The 21102-nt window shown below is 45.2% G+C and overlaps 1 protein-coding gene across 1 annotated transcript in view; it reads right to left on the reverse strand.

The window, feature by feature from the left end:
* ntsr1 (neurotensin receptor 1 (high affinity)) overlaps nt 1–21102 on the reverse strand; it is a gene marked incomplete at both ends in the record, with an annotated part of 158334 nt that overhangs the window by 81951 nt on the left and 55281 nt on the right. The window contains 1 exon segment of the mRNA XM_084333358.1: nt 6788–7538. Within this exon segment, the coding sequence (XP_084189484.1) occupies nt 6788–7538 (751 nt within the window).

Below are 21102 nucleotides of genomic sequence, written 5' to 3' on the forward strand. Positions count from 1 at the left end.
TTTACCGGGGCCAGTTTCCAATTGCAGCCTCCCGTAGGTGCTCTTTGAGAGCGGTTTTGAAGGAGAGTAGGGATTCACATAATTTTTACGGCTGTGGGTAGGGTGTTCCACATTGATGTGGCATAATTGCGAAACGTGTTTAGTCCCTTGTTTGTGCCGAATCTGGGTTGATGGAGCGTAACAGTAAGAAGCATTTTGTATGAAAGTATTCTGTACTTCTGTATGACAACTATTAAAGAACTTGAGAACTTGAACTTGAACATGATTTGTGGAACTCCCTCTGGTGTTGTGGTCGTGGTATTCACTGACCTTTGGGAAGTATTTTGACATGTACATGGGTACCTTAGTCGTGTAGTGTATCTTGTAGACCAGGCCCACGTGAACAGTAGTAGCGCGACAACAACGTTAGCATTAGCTAAACGTGAGCGCCACTGTGTGTTAGCTGTGTGGAGTTATTTTAAGCTCCTCAGCACAATTGGAGGTGGGCTTCCCACTCTCCAGGACCTTTATACCAAGCGTTGCAGGGCCAAGGCTAAAAGAATATTCAAAGACTCTAGTAAGTCTGGAACGGAAATGAGAGCAGTAGGAACAGGTGATAAACTGATCTTTATATTAGGGCTGTCAGTTTATCGCGGTAATTAGATTAATTAATTACACAGCAAATTATTAATTATAGTTTTTTAATATATATATATATTTTTTTTGTATCTCATTCATTCCATAAGAATGTAGAATACACATTTACAGACTTTTTTTAATATGGTCCATTTGCATGTTCTTGGTATCTGATTCTAGGGACATCTGTGGATCTCAGGGAATGTATTCCCAGTGTCAGAAATACTGTGTCTGTTACTAGGCTTGAGTAAATTGTAATGAACCAAATGAGAATATCAATAAAAAATTATTATCTTTGACTGTGAATAACAGCATGCTAAAATTGACCAGACCTGAAAAATCTAAGCAAATGAATAAATGGAAGATGATTAAACAGAAGGGTTTTTTTAGATACAGTACTGAATTCTGCCATCCGGACACATGCTATTTGAAATATGATTATAGAATATAGAATATCAGGCCTAAAATGGTTATGCGATTAAAATGCGATTAATTCGATTAATTAATTACAAATCCTGTAATTAATTAGATAAAAAAAAATTAATCGCCTGACAGCACTAATATAAATACAGATCAGATTCAGATTTTTATTTTTTTTATCCACTTTTTCTCCCCATTTTCTATTTTTCTCCCATCCCAATTTCATATTATCCAATTCTTCCCTCCCCTGTCTTGAACGTTGCTAGACCATGCCTCCCACTGGTCGGCTGTAGTGAGGACAGAAGCCTTGCATCACGTGTCCCCTCCGGTACACGAGGAGGCAGCCTGTCGCATCTTTTCACCGCAGCAGCTCGAACTCTCAGTGGCGAGGAGTAATCAGATTCAGATTTCCATTTGCTCCACAGCACCAAGTAATAAGAAGCAACAATTTACAGAATAAAAAGCTGGTATTTATATACAATAAACTGTATGTGTTTTTATTGTATGTTCAATAAAATAAGTACAACTAAGTATAATTAAATACAAATAAAAAGTTAAAATAAGTACACAGACTAGCTCAAATAATAGCGGCCATCAGGTTCCACAACAGTGGGCAGGGACTGCTGCCAGACATCCAACTAGAACTAATAGGAACCCAAGGAGGACAATAACACTACCTTATGCATACTGCATGATATGTGAATACTGCACCTTATGTGAATACTGTGATACTGTGAATTCTGTATACTTCAGTTAGTTAGACAGTAAATTATAACACTACCTCATGCATACTGCACCTTATGTGACACTGTGAATACTGTATATTTCAGTTAGTTAGATAGTAAATTATTTTGACTTATTTGTTTACACTGCTTGTGTTGTTTTTATTACCTGTACCCCCCCCATCCCCCATGCTGCTATGATGCCTGAATTTCCCCAAGGGGATCAATAAAGGAATATCTTATCTTATGCACGAGGTGCAGTAAAGTGGCTGAGTCCAGTAATGAGCGGATTCACGGTTCATCAGGCTGTGGGTAGAAACTGTTCTTTTACATAATGAATAAATATATATATAGAGAGAGAGAGAGAGAGAGAGAGAGAGAGAGAGAGAGAGAGAGAGAGAGAGAGAGAGAGAGAGAGAGAGAGAGAGAGAGAGAGAGAGAGAGAGAGAGAGAGAGAGAGAGAGAGAGAGAGAGAGAGAGAGAGAGAGAGAAACAAGCCATCGCGAGGCCGCCATAGGCAGACCTGGCTCCCAAGAGAAGACAGACTGTGCACCCACTGCACACAAGAAGAGGTGGAAACCGAGCTGCACTTCTTAACAACCTGCCCACTATACCAAGACATCAGAGACATATACTTCAACCTGCCCACTATACCAAGACATCAGAGACATATACTTCAACCTGCCCACTATACCAAGACATCAGAGACATATACTTCAACCTGCCCACTATACCAAGACATCAGAGACATATACTTAAACCTGCCCACTATACCAAGACATCAGAGACATATACTTCAACCTGCCCACTATACCAAGACATCAGAGACATATACTTCAACCTGCCCACTATACCAAGACATCAGAGACATATACTTCAACCTGCCCACTATACCAAGACATCAGAGACATATACTTCAACCTGCCCACTATACCAAGACATCAGAGACATATACTTCAACCTGCCCACTATACCAAGACATCAGAGACATATACTTCAACCTGCCCACTATACCAAGACATCAGAGATATATACTTCAACCTGCCCACTATACCAAGACATCAGAGACATATACTTCCCACAAATAGCAAACACCCAAAGAGACTTTGAAAACATGGAAAAGAACTCAAAACTCTGTTGTGCAAACACAGCAGCAAGATTTGTGAGCTGCTGTGACAAGAAAAGGACATCCAACGGAATAGAGACTGTCAATCACATAAAAAATTACTTCTGAACTGTACTGTTTTTCTTTGTTTTGTTTGTTTTAACACTGGCTTTGGCAATGTAAACGTATGTTTCCCATGTCAATAAAGCCCATTTGAATTTACTTGAATTTAAGTGAATTGAGAGAAAGAGGGAGAAGAGCGAGAGAGAGAGAGAGAGAGAGAGAGAGAGAGAGAGAGAGAGAGAGAGAGAGAGAGAGAGAGAGAGAGAGAGAGAGAGAGAGAGAGAGAGAGAGAGAGAGAGAGAGAGAGAGAGAGAGAGAGAGAGAGAGCCAAGAGCTGAGGAGCATCAGGAACCCCTTTACCAGCTGGTCCTGAGGCTGAGTCCACAAACCTGCTCTATTAACACACCTCAGGAACAGAACACATCAATAATCAGAATCAATCAAATTACTACACAGCTAAAACAAAACAACATCACCTATTGGAAAGCACAGAGCTAAATGCAGTGCTATCTGGCTCTAAATCGACCTAGCTGATTATTTGAGCATGGTGATTGATCAACAACTAAAAAGAACCTTGACAAAATACAGACTGAGTGAGCACAGCCTTGCTATTGAAAAGGGGAGGCACAGGAAAACCTGGCTTCCTGCAGAGCAAAGGCTGTGCTGTCATTGCATCCTCAATGAGCCTGAAACAGAGATACACTTCCTCACCCAATGTGAAAAATATAAAATATAAATATCTTAGAGAACGCATTTAAGAAAAATTTAATTAATAACAAAAGGTTTTCTTAGACTACCAGATACAGAAAAACGATCAGTCCTGCTAGGGGAGGACTCAACAAGCTGTGAGCTAGCAGCAGTCTGTGTTGCTGCCTGCCATAAACTGAGGGACAGTGAGTGACAGTCACCTGACACACGTTTATGCTGTAATATTTGATGTTTTATGTTTTGATGATATTGTACTTTGATATTTATATCTGTTTTCTAATTAATGTTTAATGTTAATGTGGCGGGTGGCATTAATGAGAAGGAGGAGGGACCTCAATGTGCCAGGTTCCTTATAGGGGGCTACCTGCGGGAGGAACGTTAGTTGGAAATGTTTGTTGCGGCCGGTGCAGTGAGGTAGATGCACACCTCACTCCGGAATGCAGGAACAAGCATTACACGCTAAGATCATTTGCCTGGTTCCCAGCGGGATTGAAGGTAGTCGGTAGGATATTAGGACCACCGACGGATCAGAGCACCAGTGGTCCAGCTGCTCTTGTCGTGAAACACTTTTAGTGATCGTTTGGTAGTTATATAATCATGTCTAATCCGCCCGGGCCAGTGGGCCGGTAGACGGGCAAAAAGAATTGGGTCTTGCCCTTGGGGCGGATTCGTTTTCTTTACCTATGTTTGTTTATTTGTGTGTCCGTTTCCCCCCCACCATAACACCAACCCAGGTACAAGGTACCTCTCTCAGACGTGAACACGGGCAGGCCTAGTGTGCCATTATCATATGGATGCCGTGGTTATGCACAGTTTGCACAAGTTGAATCACCGAGTGGTATGATATCCGGTTACTTCATTGTGAGAAGTTTGATATCTCTTTTTATACAGTTCTTGAAGTGGTATTTATTGATGTGTGATAAAGTTTCCTTCATTGTGTGAAGTGCTATTTATTGACAATTGATATCGTATGAAGTGCTATTTATTGACAATTGATATTACTCTCCTTCATTGTGTGAAGTATCACCAGGTTGCTGTGAATAAAACCCTGCCCGGTCAAGACTGATTGGGGTTCCTGAGGTTGAAGTGGGCTTATAGTAATTTTGTCCACCCCTTTTTATGTAATAAATATTATTGTTAAATTAACCTACACTCTTGTGTCTTTCTTAAAGCTAGGAACTTAGCGGGTGTAACCAGGGGCGTATCTAGACCCAGCATTCTACTGGGGCACAGGGGGGCACAGAAGTATATGAAGAAAAAAATGAAAAAAATTTGTCATTTTTTGAGCGAAATTTTGTGGATTTTTTAATTTTTTTCTTTTTTTTTACTTTATTTCGGTTTTAGGGTTAGGTTAGGCCCTACCCTACCTAACCCTAAAACCGAAATAAAGTAAGTAAAAAAAAATAAAAAATTACAAAATCCACCAATTTTCGCTCAAAAACCGGCCAAAACCGGCAAATTTTTTTCGAGAGGGGGGGGGGCAAGATATTTTTGTCCGCCAAAGGGGGGCCTGACAGAAAAAGTTTGAGAAGCACTGGGTTAGGGTTATGTTATTTAATTATTTTGGGGAGCCAGCCCCCCAAACTCCTGAAATGCATAGAAATCTATGAAATAAATAAAACAATCTGACATTTATATTAAAAAGAGCTAGCCCCCCAAACCCCTAAAATACATAGAAATATAAGAAATCCTCCTCCTTATAATATACAAAGTATAAACATTGCGATCATCTACTACTGGTCTATTGAAGGTTCCAAGCCACAGTCTAAAGAAAATCGGGGATGCAGCCTTTGCTAACTATGCACCAAAGTTATGGAACACACTACCTATGGACATTAGGGAAGCTAGATCTCTTAATATTTTCAGAAATAAGCTAAAAACGTACCTCTTCACCATAGCCATAATACACCCCGCTGTTGATTGTACTGTAGCACTATTTTACTCTGGCCATTCTATTGCATAATTTTACTATCTATTCTACTATTCTATTATTGCACTGTATTATTGGTGTGCAAACCAGTCAACTTACAAAAAAGAGCCTGTTGGAGGATTTCAACAAGATAAATGCGACAACAGTGCAAAATATTTCACTATAATATTTCAAAGCGAAGTAAAAAAATATTATAATAATTATTTGATCGTGTTAAATGATAATTTGATCATGTTAAAAAAGGGAAAATAAAAAACATTTGTTAAAAAAATATATATATATATCAGTGGGGCACAGATGATAATCAGTAGGGCACGTGCCCTACTGATAGTGGTCTAAATACGCCGATGGGTGTAACATTAATATAAATTATTTGCTGTGGCAACATGTACATGTTACGTCATGCCAATAAAGCCATTTGAATTGAATTGAATTGAGAGAGAGAGAGAGAGAAAGATGGAGAGAGAGAGAGAGAGAGAGAGAGGAGAGAGAGAGAGAGAGAGAGAGAGAGAGAGAGAGAGAGAGAGAGAGAGATGGAGAGAGAGAAAGAGAAAGAGAGAGAGAAAGATGAGAGAAAGAAAGAAAGACGGAGAGAGATAGAGAGAGAGAAAGAGAGAGAGATAGAGAGAGAAAGATGGAGAGAGAGAAAGATGGAGATAGAGATAGAGATAGAGGCAGGGAGAGAGAGAGAAAGATGGAGAGAGAGATAGAGAGGGGGGAGAAAGGGGGAGAGAGAGATAGATAGAGAGAAAGAGGCAGTGAGAGAGATACTATTGTCCCTCAGATATATATCATTTTTATATTTCGTTTTTGTAAAATCTAAACTAACTCAAATGAACATGGTTCTCCCTATACACTGTAAAAGCTGGGATTGGGTTTAATTAATATTTATTAAATAATTATTAGTAACCAAACCATACATAATAAAATAAATAAAAAGGCTATGTGCCGTTTGAAATCGAATTGAGCTGAATTCAATGAATTTGAACCATTTATGAATTGCATTTTACACGGTTTAGTTTCATTGAATTAGCTGATACAGTTTAAAAGTGATGAGATGAATTGACGCTCAGTTTTTACAGTGTAGAAAGAAAGACAGATACAATTAAGCACCCGCGGTCCGTGCCTCGGTGCGTAACAGGTGATTCCGACACCCACCGTCTCCATGGTCACGGGGGTTAGGGTTATAGATTATAGGTTATAGGGTTAGGGGGGTTAACCCACCTGCAGCACCGTCTTCATGGTCACGGGGGACACGATGGCGGTGCAGATGTTCTCGTGGTTCATGACCGCCTGGCCCATGGTGAACAGCATCGGCGTGGCCAGCAGGAAGGACGCCAGCCACAGCGCGCTGATCAGCTTCTTGGTGCGGCTCCGGGACATGATGCTCTTCGCCTTGAACGGGTGACAGATGGCCATGTAGCGCTCCGCGCTCAGGCTGCACAGGTTCAGGGCCGTGGCGTAGGAGCAGCCGTCCCGCAGGAAGTAGTAGCCGCGGCACACCAGGTCCCCGAACACCCAGGGGTGGTGCACCCAGATGAAGTTGTAGAGCTCGATGGGCATGGAGAGCAGCAGGATGAGCAGGTCGGACACGGCCAGGCTCGCCAGGTGGTAGTGCACGGTGCTCTGCAGGTGCTGCAGCCGGTGCCGCTTGGTGAGCAGCGTGTACAGGGTCACCGAGTTGCCCAGGCAGCCCACCGCGAACAGCGCCACGTAGATGACGGTGACCGCGACTTTGGAATAGATGTCCGTGTTCACGTCCAGGTCCGACTCCTCCCCCGCCTCGCCCGGTGGTGCCGCCGCGGTCCCGTTGACGTCGAGAGGCGACGGCGGCAGAGAGACGTTATTATTATTGCCGAACAGTCTCCGCGCCCGTGCGTCCCATGATGAGGAGGAGCCCCCCGGTAACAGGTGGTCCAGCTCGGCGAGAGTCCAGTTCACAACATCCATGATGATGATGATGATGATGGCGCGGCTGAACACAACCCGGTGGGTGAGTGGCGAGAGCGCGTGTAGAGAACAGTGCACCTTGTTATGTGTTTCAGTCCTATACTGAGTGAAGGAGTCTGTGCGTAAAGAGAGAGGCTCGGTCTGGAGAGAGTGTGTCTGCTGGTTTTATATGTGGAGGCACTGGAGGCGAGACCTTTAGTGGTGACGCACTCAGTCAGTGTGTTCCGTGATGAATGAATGAAAACTTTATTTAACAGATTTCAGAATGGGTACAATATATATACAGTACGGCTCAATACACACAATTCCGTAGTGCTACATCCCTGCACACTCCTTCAAATCCCAACTCAAAACCCACATTTGTAAATGACTCTGCCTGATTTCCCCTTTTTTCTTTCGTTGTCTTTCTTTCTTTCCTTTTGATTATTATTTTGTTGTTACGTTGTTCCCTGTCCCCCTCCCTTAGCTGTTAAGCGCCTTGGGTCTTCTGAAAGGCGCTATATAAATTTAAGATATTATTATTATTATTATTATTATTAATTGTTAAGGGGAGGCAGACCAGAGAAAGACGTTTGTCTTGTTTACATCAGGGTCCCCCATTTTCAATTCATAGTGACATTTATGACATACACAACTTACATGACATCATGACATTTATGACATAGGGACATACAGGTACATATATAGTACTGTTACATTTGTGTTATGGTTTGAAACCGACCCCAATCGCACAACACAAGACAGGTATTAGAGTAAGCCAAAACAGGGCAATATTTATTAAATAACAAAAAGCGGCACAGTCCCTTTAAGGGAGAACACAAAAAACACAAGAGTCCATGAAATATGAAACTGCGGCACTGTGCCTTTAACAGGCGAACAGGCTAAGGGACCAGGGCTAAGGGGCTAAGGGCCAGGGCTAAGTGTCAGGGCTAAGTGTCAGGGCCAGGACCAGAGCTAAGGGCCAGGGCTAAGTGTCAGGGCCAGGACCAGAGCTAAGGGCCAGGGCTAAGTGTCAGGGCCAGGACCAGGGCAAGTGTCAGGGCTAAGTGTCAGGGCCAGGACCAGAGCTAAGGGCCAGGGCTAAGTGTCAGGGCCAGGACCAGAGCTAAGGGCCAGGGCTAAGTGTCAGGGCCAGGACCAGGGCAAGTGTCAGGGCTAAGTGTCAGGGCCAGGACCGCTTACAGGGATGAGGACAGGGTTACGACGGCGGAGGCCGGGCACGGGGACAGGGGCCCGACGGCGGAGGCCGGGCACCGGGACAGGAGCCCGACGGCGGAGGCCTGGCACGGGGACAGGGGCCCGACGGCGGAGGCCTGGCACGGGGACAGGGGCCCGACGGCGGAGGCCTGGCACGGGGACAGGGGCCCGACAGCGGAGGCCGGGCATGGAGATCCTCCTCCCCCTCCTCGGATGCTGCAGACGGGCAGCGCAGAACAAAGGGGGTCCGAGGGGAAACGGGATGGGCACACGCCATCCTCCCGTGGAATAATAGGGAGCGACGACGAGCCGGGGTCCGAGGGGAACGGGATGGGCACACGCCATCCTCCCGTGGAATAATAGGGAGCGACGGCGAGCCTCACCCCCAGGAACGAGGATCACGAAGAGACGCCTTCCTCCCGTGGAATCGGGAGCGATGGCGAGCCGGCTTGACGTCTGGAGTGGGAACACTGGAAAACCTCCCGTAGAGAATTAGAGAGCGAAGACGGTGTCCCACTCCAGGCAAACGGCGACAGGTGGTGATGGCTGGCACGTTGTCTCACGCCGGAGACGCGGCAGGTGATGGTAACGTACAGAATACAGAACGAACACAGAGTCCAGAACACAGAACGACCCGACAAGGACTGGAGGGGAGTCTGCAACCTAAGTACTCTCCCGACCTGATTGCAAACTCCCAACAGGTGCGTGAAGGTAGAGGAACAAGAATGTCCAAGGGTGGGGGCTGGTGAAGAGAGGAGACATGGAAAAGGGGTCCAGGGACAGGCGAATCCTCACAATTTGTGACATATACGATATGCAAATATACAGTACTGTTACCCATAGATCCTAACAGAGAATATGATGGGGAGGAGACTGTACATTAGGGGGGGGGGGGGGGGGGGGGGGTTGGACATTTACGGTGACCAGTTTCGAATTGCAGCCTGAAAGGTTCCGTATACACGATGGTCCGTTGATATTTCAAATCCTAAAATAGACGAAGAACAAACGTAAATGCATATTTCATCAACATGACGAATATGTCTGAGCTATTTTAGATTAATGCAAGCAATGTATATTATAAGTGTTACACCCGCTAAGTTCCTAGCTTTAAGAAAGACACAAGAGTGTAGGTTAATTTAACAATAATATTTATTACATAAAAAGGGGTGGACAAAGTTACTATAAGCCCACTTCAACCTCATGTCAGGAACCCCAATCAGTCTTGACCGGGCAGGGTTTTATTCACGGCAACCTGGTGATACTTCACACAATGAAGGAGAGTAATATCAATTGTCAATAAATAGCACTTCATACGATATCAATTGTCAATAAATAGCACTTCATACGATATCAATTGTCAATAAATAGCACTTCACACAATGAAGGAAACTTTATCACACATCAATAAATACCACTTCAAGAACTGTATCAAACTTCTCACAATGAAGTAAACGGATATCATACCACTCGGTGATTCAACTTGTGCAAACTGTGCATAACCACGGCATCCATATAATAATGGCACACTAGGCCTGCCCGTGTTCACGTCTGAGAGAGGTACCTTGTACATGGGTTGGTGTTATGGTGGGGGGGAAACGGACACACAAATAAACAAACATAGGTAAAGAAAACTAATCCGCCCCAAGGGCAAGACCCAATTATTTTTGCCCGTCTACCGGCCCACTGGCCCGGGCGGATTAGACATGATTATATATCTACCAAACGATCACTAAAAGTGTTTCACTAAAAGAGCAGCTGGACCACTGGTGCTCTGGTCCGTCGGTGGTCCTATTATCCTACCGACTATTCAATCCCGCTGGGAACCAGGCAAATGATCTGGAACAAACACTCCATGTCACACACACTGCCCAGCACACATTAAAACCCGCTACTCCTATACCATAATACTACCACTGCCTACCTTAGCGTGTAATGCTTGTTCCTGCATGCCGGAGTGAGGTGTGCACCTACCTCACTGCACCAGCCGCAACAAACAATTCCAACTAACGTTCCTCCCGCAGGTAGCCCCCTATAAGGGAACCCGGCTCATTGAGGCCCCTCCTCCTTTCTCATTAATGCCACCCGCCACATAAGCATGGGTTTGGTTTGGTGTCAACGATCTCCTTGATAATCAGAATCTTTATTCACCAGATACAAGTGTCTGCCAATAATCCTTTTTTTTTTAGAGTCTATCTCCAAAGTGAAAGTTGTACATGTTGTACAGTAAATGTACAATGAGTCCATTTTTACAAATGTCTGCCTTACTGGGAGGTTGGACCAGTGGTACCTGTTGGTTGGTATTTGAGTCTGTATTTCAGTAGCTCTTATCAGCTGGGTCTCATAATGACCGCTCTGCCTCCTCCGGCGCCTCAGACCCACTCCTATCCGAGCTCCGGGAGGGTCATCAACGAGAAGCCGCCTATTCTCAGTCCTTGCCCCACGAGGGTGGAATGAACTTCCCCACCACAGTTAGGAGCCGAATCCCGACCAATCTTTCACCGTCACCTAACTAAAAACACACTTCTTCAATCAATATCTGAAATGAAAGAAATATATAAAAAAAATTCAATAACTAACCTTCTTACTGTCTTAAACTATCATGCACTCATGTCCTACTATACTAATATGTCTTCTTTACTACTAAGCACTAATAACTGCAGCACCCGAGTTTCAGCACTGTTTGATGAACATTGTTACTCAGCTGAAAGAGTTGTACCTTCCTGCTGACTTGTTGTACAGAACCTTCCTGCTGACTTGTTGTACAGAACCTTCCTGATGACTTGTTGTACAGAACCTTCCTGCTGACTTTTTGTACAGAACCTTCCTGCTGACTTGTTGTACAGAACCTTCCTGCTGACTTGTTGTACAGAACCTTCCTGCTGACTTGTTGTAGCGAACCTTCCTGCTGACTTGTTGTACAGAACCTTCCTGCTGACTTGTTGTACAGAACCTTCCTGCTGACTTGTTGTACAGAACCTTCCTGCTGACTTGTTGTACAGAACCTTCCTGCTTACTTGTTGTACAGATACTACAGACCCTTCCTGCTGACTTGTTGTACAGAACCTTCCTGCTGACTTGCTGTACAGAACCTTCCTGCTGACTTGTTGTACAGAACCTTCCTGCTTACTTGTTGTACAGAACCTTCCTGCTGACTTGTTTCTTTACAAAGTTCTAACATACAACAGAGCAGTGCATTGCTCTTAACACTTTGAGTTTCTTTACAAAGTTGAAAGTTCTAACATACAACAGAGCAGTGCTCTTAACACTTTGAGCGCCAGGGGTCGCTATGGGCGTTGGGCCATTGCGTGCCAGCACTCTGTTCAATGGGAATAAGTTCTGGTGTTTGCAGTGCTAAACCTATATTAAATATTATAGCTATGGATCTAATAACCACGTCGATTGTCAGTGAGTTTCTTCTGGTCAAGATGCAAAAAACGGATAATTTTTTCATCCATACATTTCCGATTTATACGTGGTGAATATGAGTATAGTTTTAGAGTGATCCAGTGTAATCCCAAGAAACTCCAGCAAACAGCGCTTCAATGCATTTCATATCGGTATTATGTTTCTTCATGCATACACGAAATGGCCCTCCGTGCTTTGATCGCAGCCAACGGGACACGGCACACACACACACACAGACACACGCTGCGATCACAGCGAAAAAATCATCGGATCAACGCAAGATTGGTAACATATAGTCGTTACCTCGTCTATGATGTACTGCAAAAAGAATAATCCAATTATCTGATCGCCATTCCAAATATTTACTGCGGTTGTGTGTTCAACATTATCCACCAAAACACATGAATCCACGGTGCTCGAGTCTCCCCAATCCATGTGTTATAAGCGTTACTCATGCCCGAAAAGGAAAACCTGGACCGGACTTCTTAGATCGATGCACAGCCCAAGCCAGAGGGATTCCAATGATGTGCAATACCAGCCGCAAGGCGTTAGGTGGCGGTATTGGCCGTTTGCGATCTCAGAGCCATTCCCAATGATAACATCAGGCTAGATAGATGAATTGTGAATGGATATAGCGAATAAAAAAAATAACGATTAAAACCCGACTTTTCTCGGGTTTGGCGCCCAGCGCATGGCGAGTTAACCCGAAATATGTCGTGTCTGGCGCCGAATGTGTTAACACTTTGAGTTTCTTTACAAAGTTCTAACATACGACAGAGCAGTGCATACAACACAACAGTCGCTCACAACTTAACAACAGAGCAGTGCATCGCTCTCAACTTTGAGTTTCTTTACAAAGTTCATTTTTGAATTACAACAGAGCAGCGCTCTTAAAATTACAGTGCATAAGAGGTAGTGAGATGGTAAATGGTAAATGGCTGCTTTTTTATATAGCGCTTTTATCCAAAGCGCTTTACAATTTGTTACTCACATTTTACCCATTCACTCACAGATTCACTCACACATTCACTTACCAGCGGCAGAGGCAACCATGCAAGGTGCCAACCTGCTCATCGGGAGCAATTAGGGGTTAAGTGTCTTGCTCAAGGACACATCGACACGCTGCCCGGGAGGAGCGGGAATCTAACCGGGAACCTCCGGATTGCCAGACGACTGCTCTACCTCCTGAGCCACTGTCGCCCCAGATCAAATTAGCATAGAACTGACAGATAAATTTGATAGGAAGTGTATAAAAGTAGGCAGAATAAGAATAGTGCAGGTAAAGTACAATTTGTGTCAGGATATCCCTGATGTTTCATTTAAATGCCTGAGCAAAGAGATAGGTTTTAAGCTGTCTTTTGAAGATGTCTAGCGAGTTGGCTTCCCTGATGTTTTTGGGCAGTTTGTTCCATAGTTTTGGGGCATAGTTGATAAAGGCTGCATCACCGATCCTCTTTTGACTGTTTCTGGGAGTCTCTAGTAGTCCAGCAGCTGATGATCGCAGTGTTCTTGCTGGCCTGTAATTTGGCCTGAGTGTTGGCGATGTAGCTAGTTCCCTGAGGGTGGGATGTTGAGAGGGGTGGAGGAGATGATTGTGGACGGGCGGAGGCCGAGAGGGAGACCGAAGCAGACGTGGAGGGGATGTGTGGAAAATGATATGAGGGATCTGGAGATACATGAAGACATGGCACAAAACGGTGCCCAGTGGAGTGGAGTCATCGCCCCGTCCAACCTCACTGTAGTGGTGGGAAAATAGGGACATAAAACGATTATGATGATGATGATGATGATGATGATGATGAAGCAGTCTGAAGTTAATAGCTGTATAATTTGGTTCAGCAGATATGTACAGTTGTGTATCATCCGCATAGATATGGAAACCTGTAGGAATGCAGTAATGATAGCGACAACGGAGTCGTGTTCCGATGCAAAAACACTATTTTTGTTAGGGATTGTAATGCGACCCCAATTGCACGACACAGACAGGTAATCAGAGTTAGCCAAAACAAGGGCATAATTTATTCACAACAAAAAAGCGGCACAGTCCCTTTAAGGGAGAACTCAAAATACACAGGTGAATCTTCTAGAGTCCATGAATGAAAAGAAAGTTCTGAGTCTGGTCCTGTTCAGACTCACCAGAACACTTGCCGACGGGGCAACACAGCAAACGGGGTCCATGAAAACGGAGTGAGAAACATAGGCATCCAACATAGGCGGTTGAGTGAAACTGCGTTCAAAGATGTGCGATCTGCGTTCTGTTGTTCAGTTGACATGTTCGATATAATCACCGAAATACGTCCAAGAGAAAATCAGGGTCACCAATGTAGGAATGCAGTAATGATAGCGAAGACGGAGTCGTGTTCCGATGCAAACACACTATTTTATTACGCACTCTACTGTCGCACAAACAACACTTCCATTCATCTTTCACTCGTCTCTCTTTAACTACGTCATCCCCCGCTAAGGGTCACGGGAGATGTAGTAAACACCACAATAGGCTAGAATGCCGTGAATTATGTCCCAGTAGCCACTACAAACCTACATTATGTTCTCTGATGATATCACCAGTGGTAACATGTAAAGGGAGAAGAGTAAAGGACCTAGGCAACTCCTTTGTGCAACCCCATAGTTGTTGTCATATATCTCAGACATGTGGCCTCCTAGTTTAACATAGAACTTCCTCCCTCTGATGTATGTTTTAAACCAGCTTAGCACATAGTCTGAGAAACCGACAAGGTTTTCAAGACGATTGATTAAAATATCGATTGTATCGAATGCTGCCCTGGCCCACCGCTGCTCTTGCCGTTTCACGTGCTCAAAAATAAGGAAAAAAACATGTAATCCGCTTCCCCCATGAAAAGATGAATGCTTACTTAGCTAGGACTACTGACTACGCCAAATGTTACACCCGCTAAGTTCCTAGCTTTAAGAAAGACACAAGAGTGTAGGTTAATTTAACAATAATATTTATTACATAAAAAGGGGTGGACAAAGTTACTATAAGCCCACTTCAACCTCATGTCAGGAACCCCAATCAGTCTTGACCGGGCAGGGTTTTATTCACGGCAACCTGGTGATACTTCACACAATGAAGGAGAGTAATATCAATTGTCAATAAATAGCACTTCATACGATATCAATTGTCAATAAATAGCACTTCATACGATATCAATTGTCAATAAATAGCACTTCACACAATGAAGGAAACTTTATCACACATCAATAAATACCACTTCAAGAACTGTATCAAACTTCTCACAATGAAGTAAACGGATATCATACCACTCGGTGATTCAACTTGTGCAAACTGTGCATAACCACGGCATCCATATAATAATGGCACACTAGGCCTGCCCGTGTTCACGTCTGAGAGAGGTACCTTGTACATGGGTTGGTGTTATGGTGGGGGGGAAACGGACACACAAATAAACAAACATAGGTAAAGAAAACTAATCCGCCCCAAGGGCAAGACCCAATTATTTTTGCCCGTCTACCGGCCCACTGGCCCGGGCGGATTAGACATGATTATATAACTACCAAACGATCACTAAAAGTGTTTCACGACAAGAGCAGCTGGACCACTGGTGCTCTGGTCCGTCGGTGGTCCTATTATCCTACCGACTATTCAATCCCGCTGGGAACCAGGCAAATGATCTGGAACAAACACTCCATGTCACACACACTGCCCAGCACACATTAAAACCCGCTACTCCTATACCATAATACTACCACTGCCTACCTTAGCGTGTAATGCTTGTTCCTGCATTCCGGAGTGAGGTGTGCACCTACCTCACTGCACCGGCCGCAACAAACAATTCCAACTAACGTTCCTCCCGCAGGTAGCCCCCTATAAGGGAACCCGGCTCATTGAGGCCCCTCCTCCTTTCTCATTAATGCCACCCGCCACATAAGCATGGGTTTGGTTTGGTGTCAACGATCTCCTTGATAATCAGAATCTTTATTCACCAGATACAAGTGTCTGCCAATAATCCTTTTTTTTTTAGAGTCTATCTCCAAAGTGAAAGTTGTACATGTTGTACAGTAAATGTACAATGAGTCCATTTTTACAAATGTCTGCCTTACTGGGAGGTTGGACCAGTGGTACCTGTTGGTTGGTATTTGAGTCTGTATTTCAGTAGCTCTTATCAGCTGGGTCTCATAATGACCGCTCTGCCTCCTCCGGCGCCTCAGACCCACTCCTATCCGAGCTCCGGGAGGGTCATCAACGAGAAGCCGCCTATTCTCAGTCCTTGCCCCACGAGGGTGGAATGAACTTCCCCACCACAGTTAGGAGCCGAATCCCGACCAATCTTTCACCGTCACCTAACTAAAAACACACTTCTTCAATCAATATCTGAAATGAAAGAAATATATAAAAAAAATTCAATAACTAACCTTCTTACTGTCTTAAACTATCATGCACTCATGTCCTACTATACTAATATGTCTTCTTTACTACTAAGCACTAATAACTGCAGCACCCGAGTTTCAGCACTGTTTGATGAACATTGTTACTCAGCTGAAAGAGTTGTACCTTCCTGCTGACTTGTTGTACAGAACCTTCCTGCTGACTTGTTGTACAGAACCTTCCTGCTGACTTGTTGTACAGAACCTTCCTGCTGACTTGTTGTACAGAACCTTCCTGCTTACTTGTTGTACAGATACTACAGAACCTTCCTGCTGACTTTTTGTACAGAACCTTCCTGCTGACTTTTTGTACAGAACCTTCCTGCTGACTTGTTGTACAGAACCTTCCTGCTGACTTGTTGTACAGAACCTTCCTGCTGACTTGTTGTACAGAACCTTCCTGCTGACTTGTTGTACAGAACCTTCCTGCTTACTTGTTGTACAGATACTACAGAACCTTCCTGCTGACTTGTTGTACAGAACCTTCCTGCTGACTTGCTGTACAGAACCTTCCTGCTGACTTGTTGTACAGAACCTTCCTGCTTACTTGTTGTACAGAACCTTCCTGCTGACTTGTTGTACAGAACCTTCCTGCTTACTTGTTGTACAGAACCTTCCTGCTTACTTGTTGTACAGATACTACAGAACCTTCCTGCTGACTTGTTGTACAGAACCTTCCTGCTGACTTGTTTCTTTACAAAGTTCTAACATACAACAGAGCAGTGCATTGCTCTTAACACTTTGAGTTTCTTTACAAAGTTGAAAGTTCTAACATACAACAGAGCAGTGCTCTTAACACTTTGAGCGCCAGGGGTCGCTATGGGCGTTGGGCCATTGCGTGCCAGCACTCTGTTCAATGGGAATAAGTTCTGGTGTTTGCAGTGCTAAACCTATATTAAATATTATAGCTATGGATCTAATAACCACGTCGATTGTCAGTGAGTTTCTTCTGGTCAAGATGCAAAAAACTGATAATTTTTTCATCCATACATTTCCGTTTTATACCGTGGTGAATATGAGTATAGTTTTAGAGTGATCCTGTGTAACTCCAGCAAACAGCGCTTCAATGCATTTAATTAGAAATCGTGCCATTTCTCGCCTGATTATTGAATCATTCTGAAATCAACGCTAGATTATCGGTATTATGTTTCTTCATGCATACACGCAAGGGGGGGGGGAAGCCGGCCCTCCGTGCTTTGATCGCAGCCAACGGGACATGGCACACACACACACACAGACACACGCTGCGATCACAGCGAAAAAATCATCGGATCAACGCAAGATTGGTAACATATAGTCGTTACCTCGTCTATGATGTACTGCAAAAAGAATAATCCAATTATCTGATCGCCATTCCAAATATTTATCGCGGTCGTGTGTCCAACATTATCCACCAAAACACATGAATCCACGGTGCTCGAGTCTCCCCAATCCATGTGTTATAAGCGTTACTCATGCCCGGAAAGGAAAACCTGGACCGGACTTCTTAGATTGATGCACAGCCCAAGCCAGAGGGATTCCAATGATGTGCAATACCGTCCGAAAGGCGTTAGGCGGCGGTATTGGCCGTTTGCGATCTCAGAGCCATTCCCAATGATAACATCAGGCTAGATGGATGAATTATGAATGGATATAGCGAATAAAACCCGACTTTTCTCGGGTTTGGCGCATGGCGAGTTAACCCGAAATATGTCGTGTCTGGCGCCGAATGTGTTAACACTTTGAGTTTCTTTACAAAGTTCTAACATACGACAGAGCAGTGCATACAACACAACAGTCGCTCACAACTTAACAACAGAGCAGTGCATTGCTCTCAACTTTGAGTTTCTTTACAAAGTTCATTTTTTAATTACAACAGAGCAGCGCTCTTAAAATTACAGTGCATAAGAGGTAGTGAGATGGTAAATGGTAAATGGCTGCTTTTTTATATAGCGCTTTTATCCAAAGCGCTTTACAATTTGTTACTCACATTTTACTCATTCACTCACACATTCACTCACACATTCACTCACCGACGGCAGAGGCAACCATGTAACCTGCTCATCGGGAGCAATTAGGGGTTAAGTGTCTTGCTCAAGGACACATCGACAGGAGCGGGAATCTAACCGGGAACCTCCGGATTGCCAGAATGTGGGTGCAGATGTGATGTCGCGGGGCGGTCCTCACCCTGACGAGTGGGGACTATGTCCAGACATAGTCAGACAGGTCTGGGACCGATTCCGTGGCCACCCGGGATTCTGTATGCATTCCCCCCCCATACACCTGATAGCTCGGCTGTTGGGGCGGGTACGTCAGGAGCGCGGGACTTTGATCCTGGTCGCGCCGGGCCGGGGCTCAGCTGTGTGGTTCCCGGCCCTGATTCAGCTCTTGGTGGCCCTGCCGTAGCCTGTTCCGTGGTCTCCGCGGGCCCTCTCTCAGGCACGCGGAACTCTGTTCTGCCTCCTGTTCTGGGGCAGCCTAGGCTTGGCTGCTGAAAGAGTGAATCTGGTGGGGGCTTGGCTCTTCTGTGGTTAACGCCATCCGGTACGCGCGCGCTCCGTCCACTACCACGGCTTACGCTGGGAAGTGGCGTATGATCGAGAGTGGGGGCAGAACATTGTTCAGCCACCCTCTCGTGAAACGTTTCCTGCTTGGCGCTCGGCGTCTCAAGCCTGTGGAACGTTCTCTGTCTCCGAGTTGGGACCTCCAACTGGTCCTGGGCCGCTTGTCGGAGGCCCCCGTTTGAGCCTCTTGAGCAGGCGCCATTGGATCGGCTGTCTTTTAAGACCGCATTCCTTTTGGCCATCACCTCCGCTAAGCGCGTGGGTGAGCTGTGTGCTCTCTCGGTGCGGACTGAGTGCCTGTCTATTCGGGCCGATAGCGGTGCAACTCTAAGGCCTAATCCAGTCTTCGTGCCAAAGAATATCCGGAGCTCTTTTCGCTCCAGGGATATTGTGGTTCAGGCGTTTCATCCGCCTCCTCACGCTAGTGAGTTGGAGGCGAGCCTTCACCTGTCGTGTCCTGTCCGTGCACTGAGGTTTTACCTCAGTCGGACACGGGATCTCAGGGCTTCCGCTCATGGAGTGGCGGCCTCTGCTGCCCTGTTAGGGGGGGCCTCGGTGGAGGACATCTGTGCTGCGGCCTCCTGGTCCTCCCCGGGTCCTTTCGTTAAGTTTTACCTCATGGACATGACTGGGGGTTCTGTCTCCCAGGCGGTTCTGAGGTCTGGGACCTCTCCTGCGTCCCGCCATTGGTGGGCTAGCAGGGGTGTGTGGGTGTGTGGGTGTGGGCCACGGGTGCTGTGTCACACGTGGTCCCGCCTGTGCTGTGCGTTCAGGGGTGCCTGGTTCACCCTTTTTTGCACTTTGGTGGAGTTGACTGCCTCCCCCCCTTCGTTAGGACGGGCAGGTGGACGGGACTCCCCTCCTCCCTGGCTGGGGCTTACGGGCCCTCAGGGGGTACACTTGTCGGGCCACGCGTCCGCTCTGCCCCATATCTCATTGGCAGAGCGAGACGCGATAGCCAAGTATGATATATAACGAAAGGTTATTTCATAACCTAGTTATATGAATACTGGCTGAGCATCTCGCTCTTAGCGCCCTGAGGTCCCTTGGATGGTTTTCCGCTTATGGAAATCTATCTGGGAAGGTGGAGCGTGACCATTTCCGGCGTCATATAGGGAGACGCATGGGAGTGGCTTGGTCACGTGCAAGTGGGTGCATTTGTTTGTTTCGCGTGCACGCTAGATGCGTGGAGATAAGAGGATATCTCATTGGCAGAGCGAGACGCTCAGCCAGTATTCATATAACTAGGTTATGAAATAACCTTTCGTTCTCGTGTATGGTTCAGAAACGTGGGCAATGACTAGGCCTGCCGCGATAAGCAATAAATCGATTAATTGCTGCGATAATTTAAATGAATGCAATGATTTTGACGGGCGCGATTAATTGCTATTTGCGCGTTTGTTTTAATGAGGCGGAACCAGTGCCGCTTGTCAGTCACTGTCCGTGTTGGGAGGCGGGCCGCTGACGTTACTAGAGTACAGCACGGGAGCTCCGTGGGGCAACGCCACAGCTTAACTACATTTCTCAATAGTGTTGCTCCTTTTAACCAAGTAGCATTATTTGTAGTGTAACGTTAGCTATTTTTAGACCCAAGTAGTTACTCGCTACTGCCCGGAGAAACTGGACTGCTAAATAAAGATGAAAGATAGAGCTTTGATTCTCATTCCATGCTAACAACATTAGCTAAATAGCTAACAAACGAAATACAACGTATAGCATAGCTACAAGTACAACACAGAATAACGTTAATACAATTACATGCATCATTGTTTACAATGAACGGGTGGGGCTAGTCAAAGGACTGGACACGGGGACAAGTTAAACATGAATTAATTTATTATAACACTCCGGTAGTTTCGAGTCGTGCTGCAGTGCTTACGCACCACAGCTATTATTAAAGGAGCTCCCGTCTTATACGGAGCTACTGAGAAATCTTGATCCCCAGTTAGACTGGCTGACGCGCCGTTATATTCCTGGTCTCATACCAAACAGTCCTTGTCCCAATGACACAATGCAGGCAGCTTTCTTGGAAAATGA

This window comes from Notolepis coatsorum (genome assembly GCF_963971535.1).
Source record: "Notolepis coatsorum genome assembly, chromosome: 17".
Taxonomy (NCBI): domain Eukaryota; kingdom Metazoa; phylum Chordata; class Actinopteri; order Aulopiformes; family Paralepididae; genus Notolepis; species Notolepis coatsorum.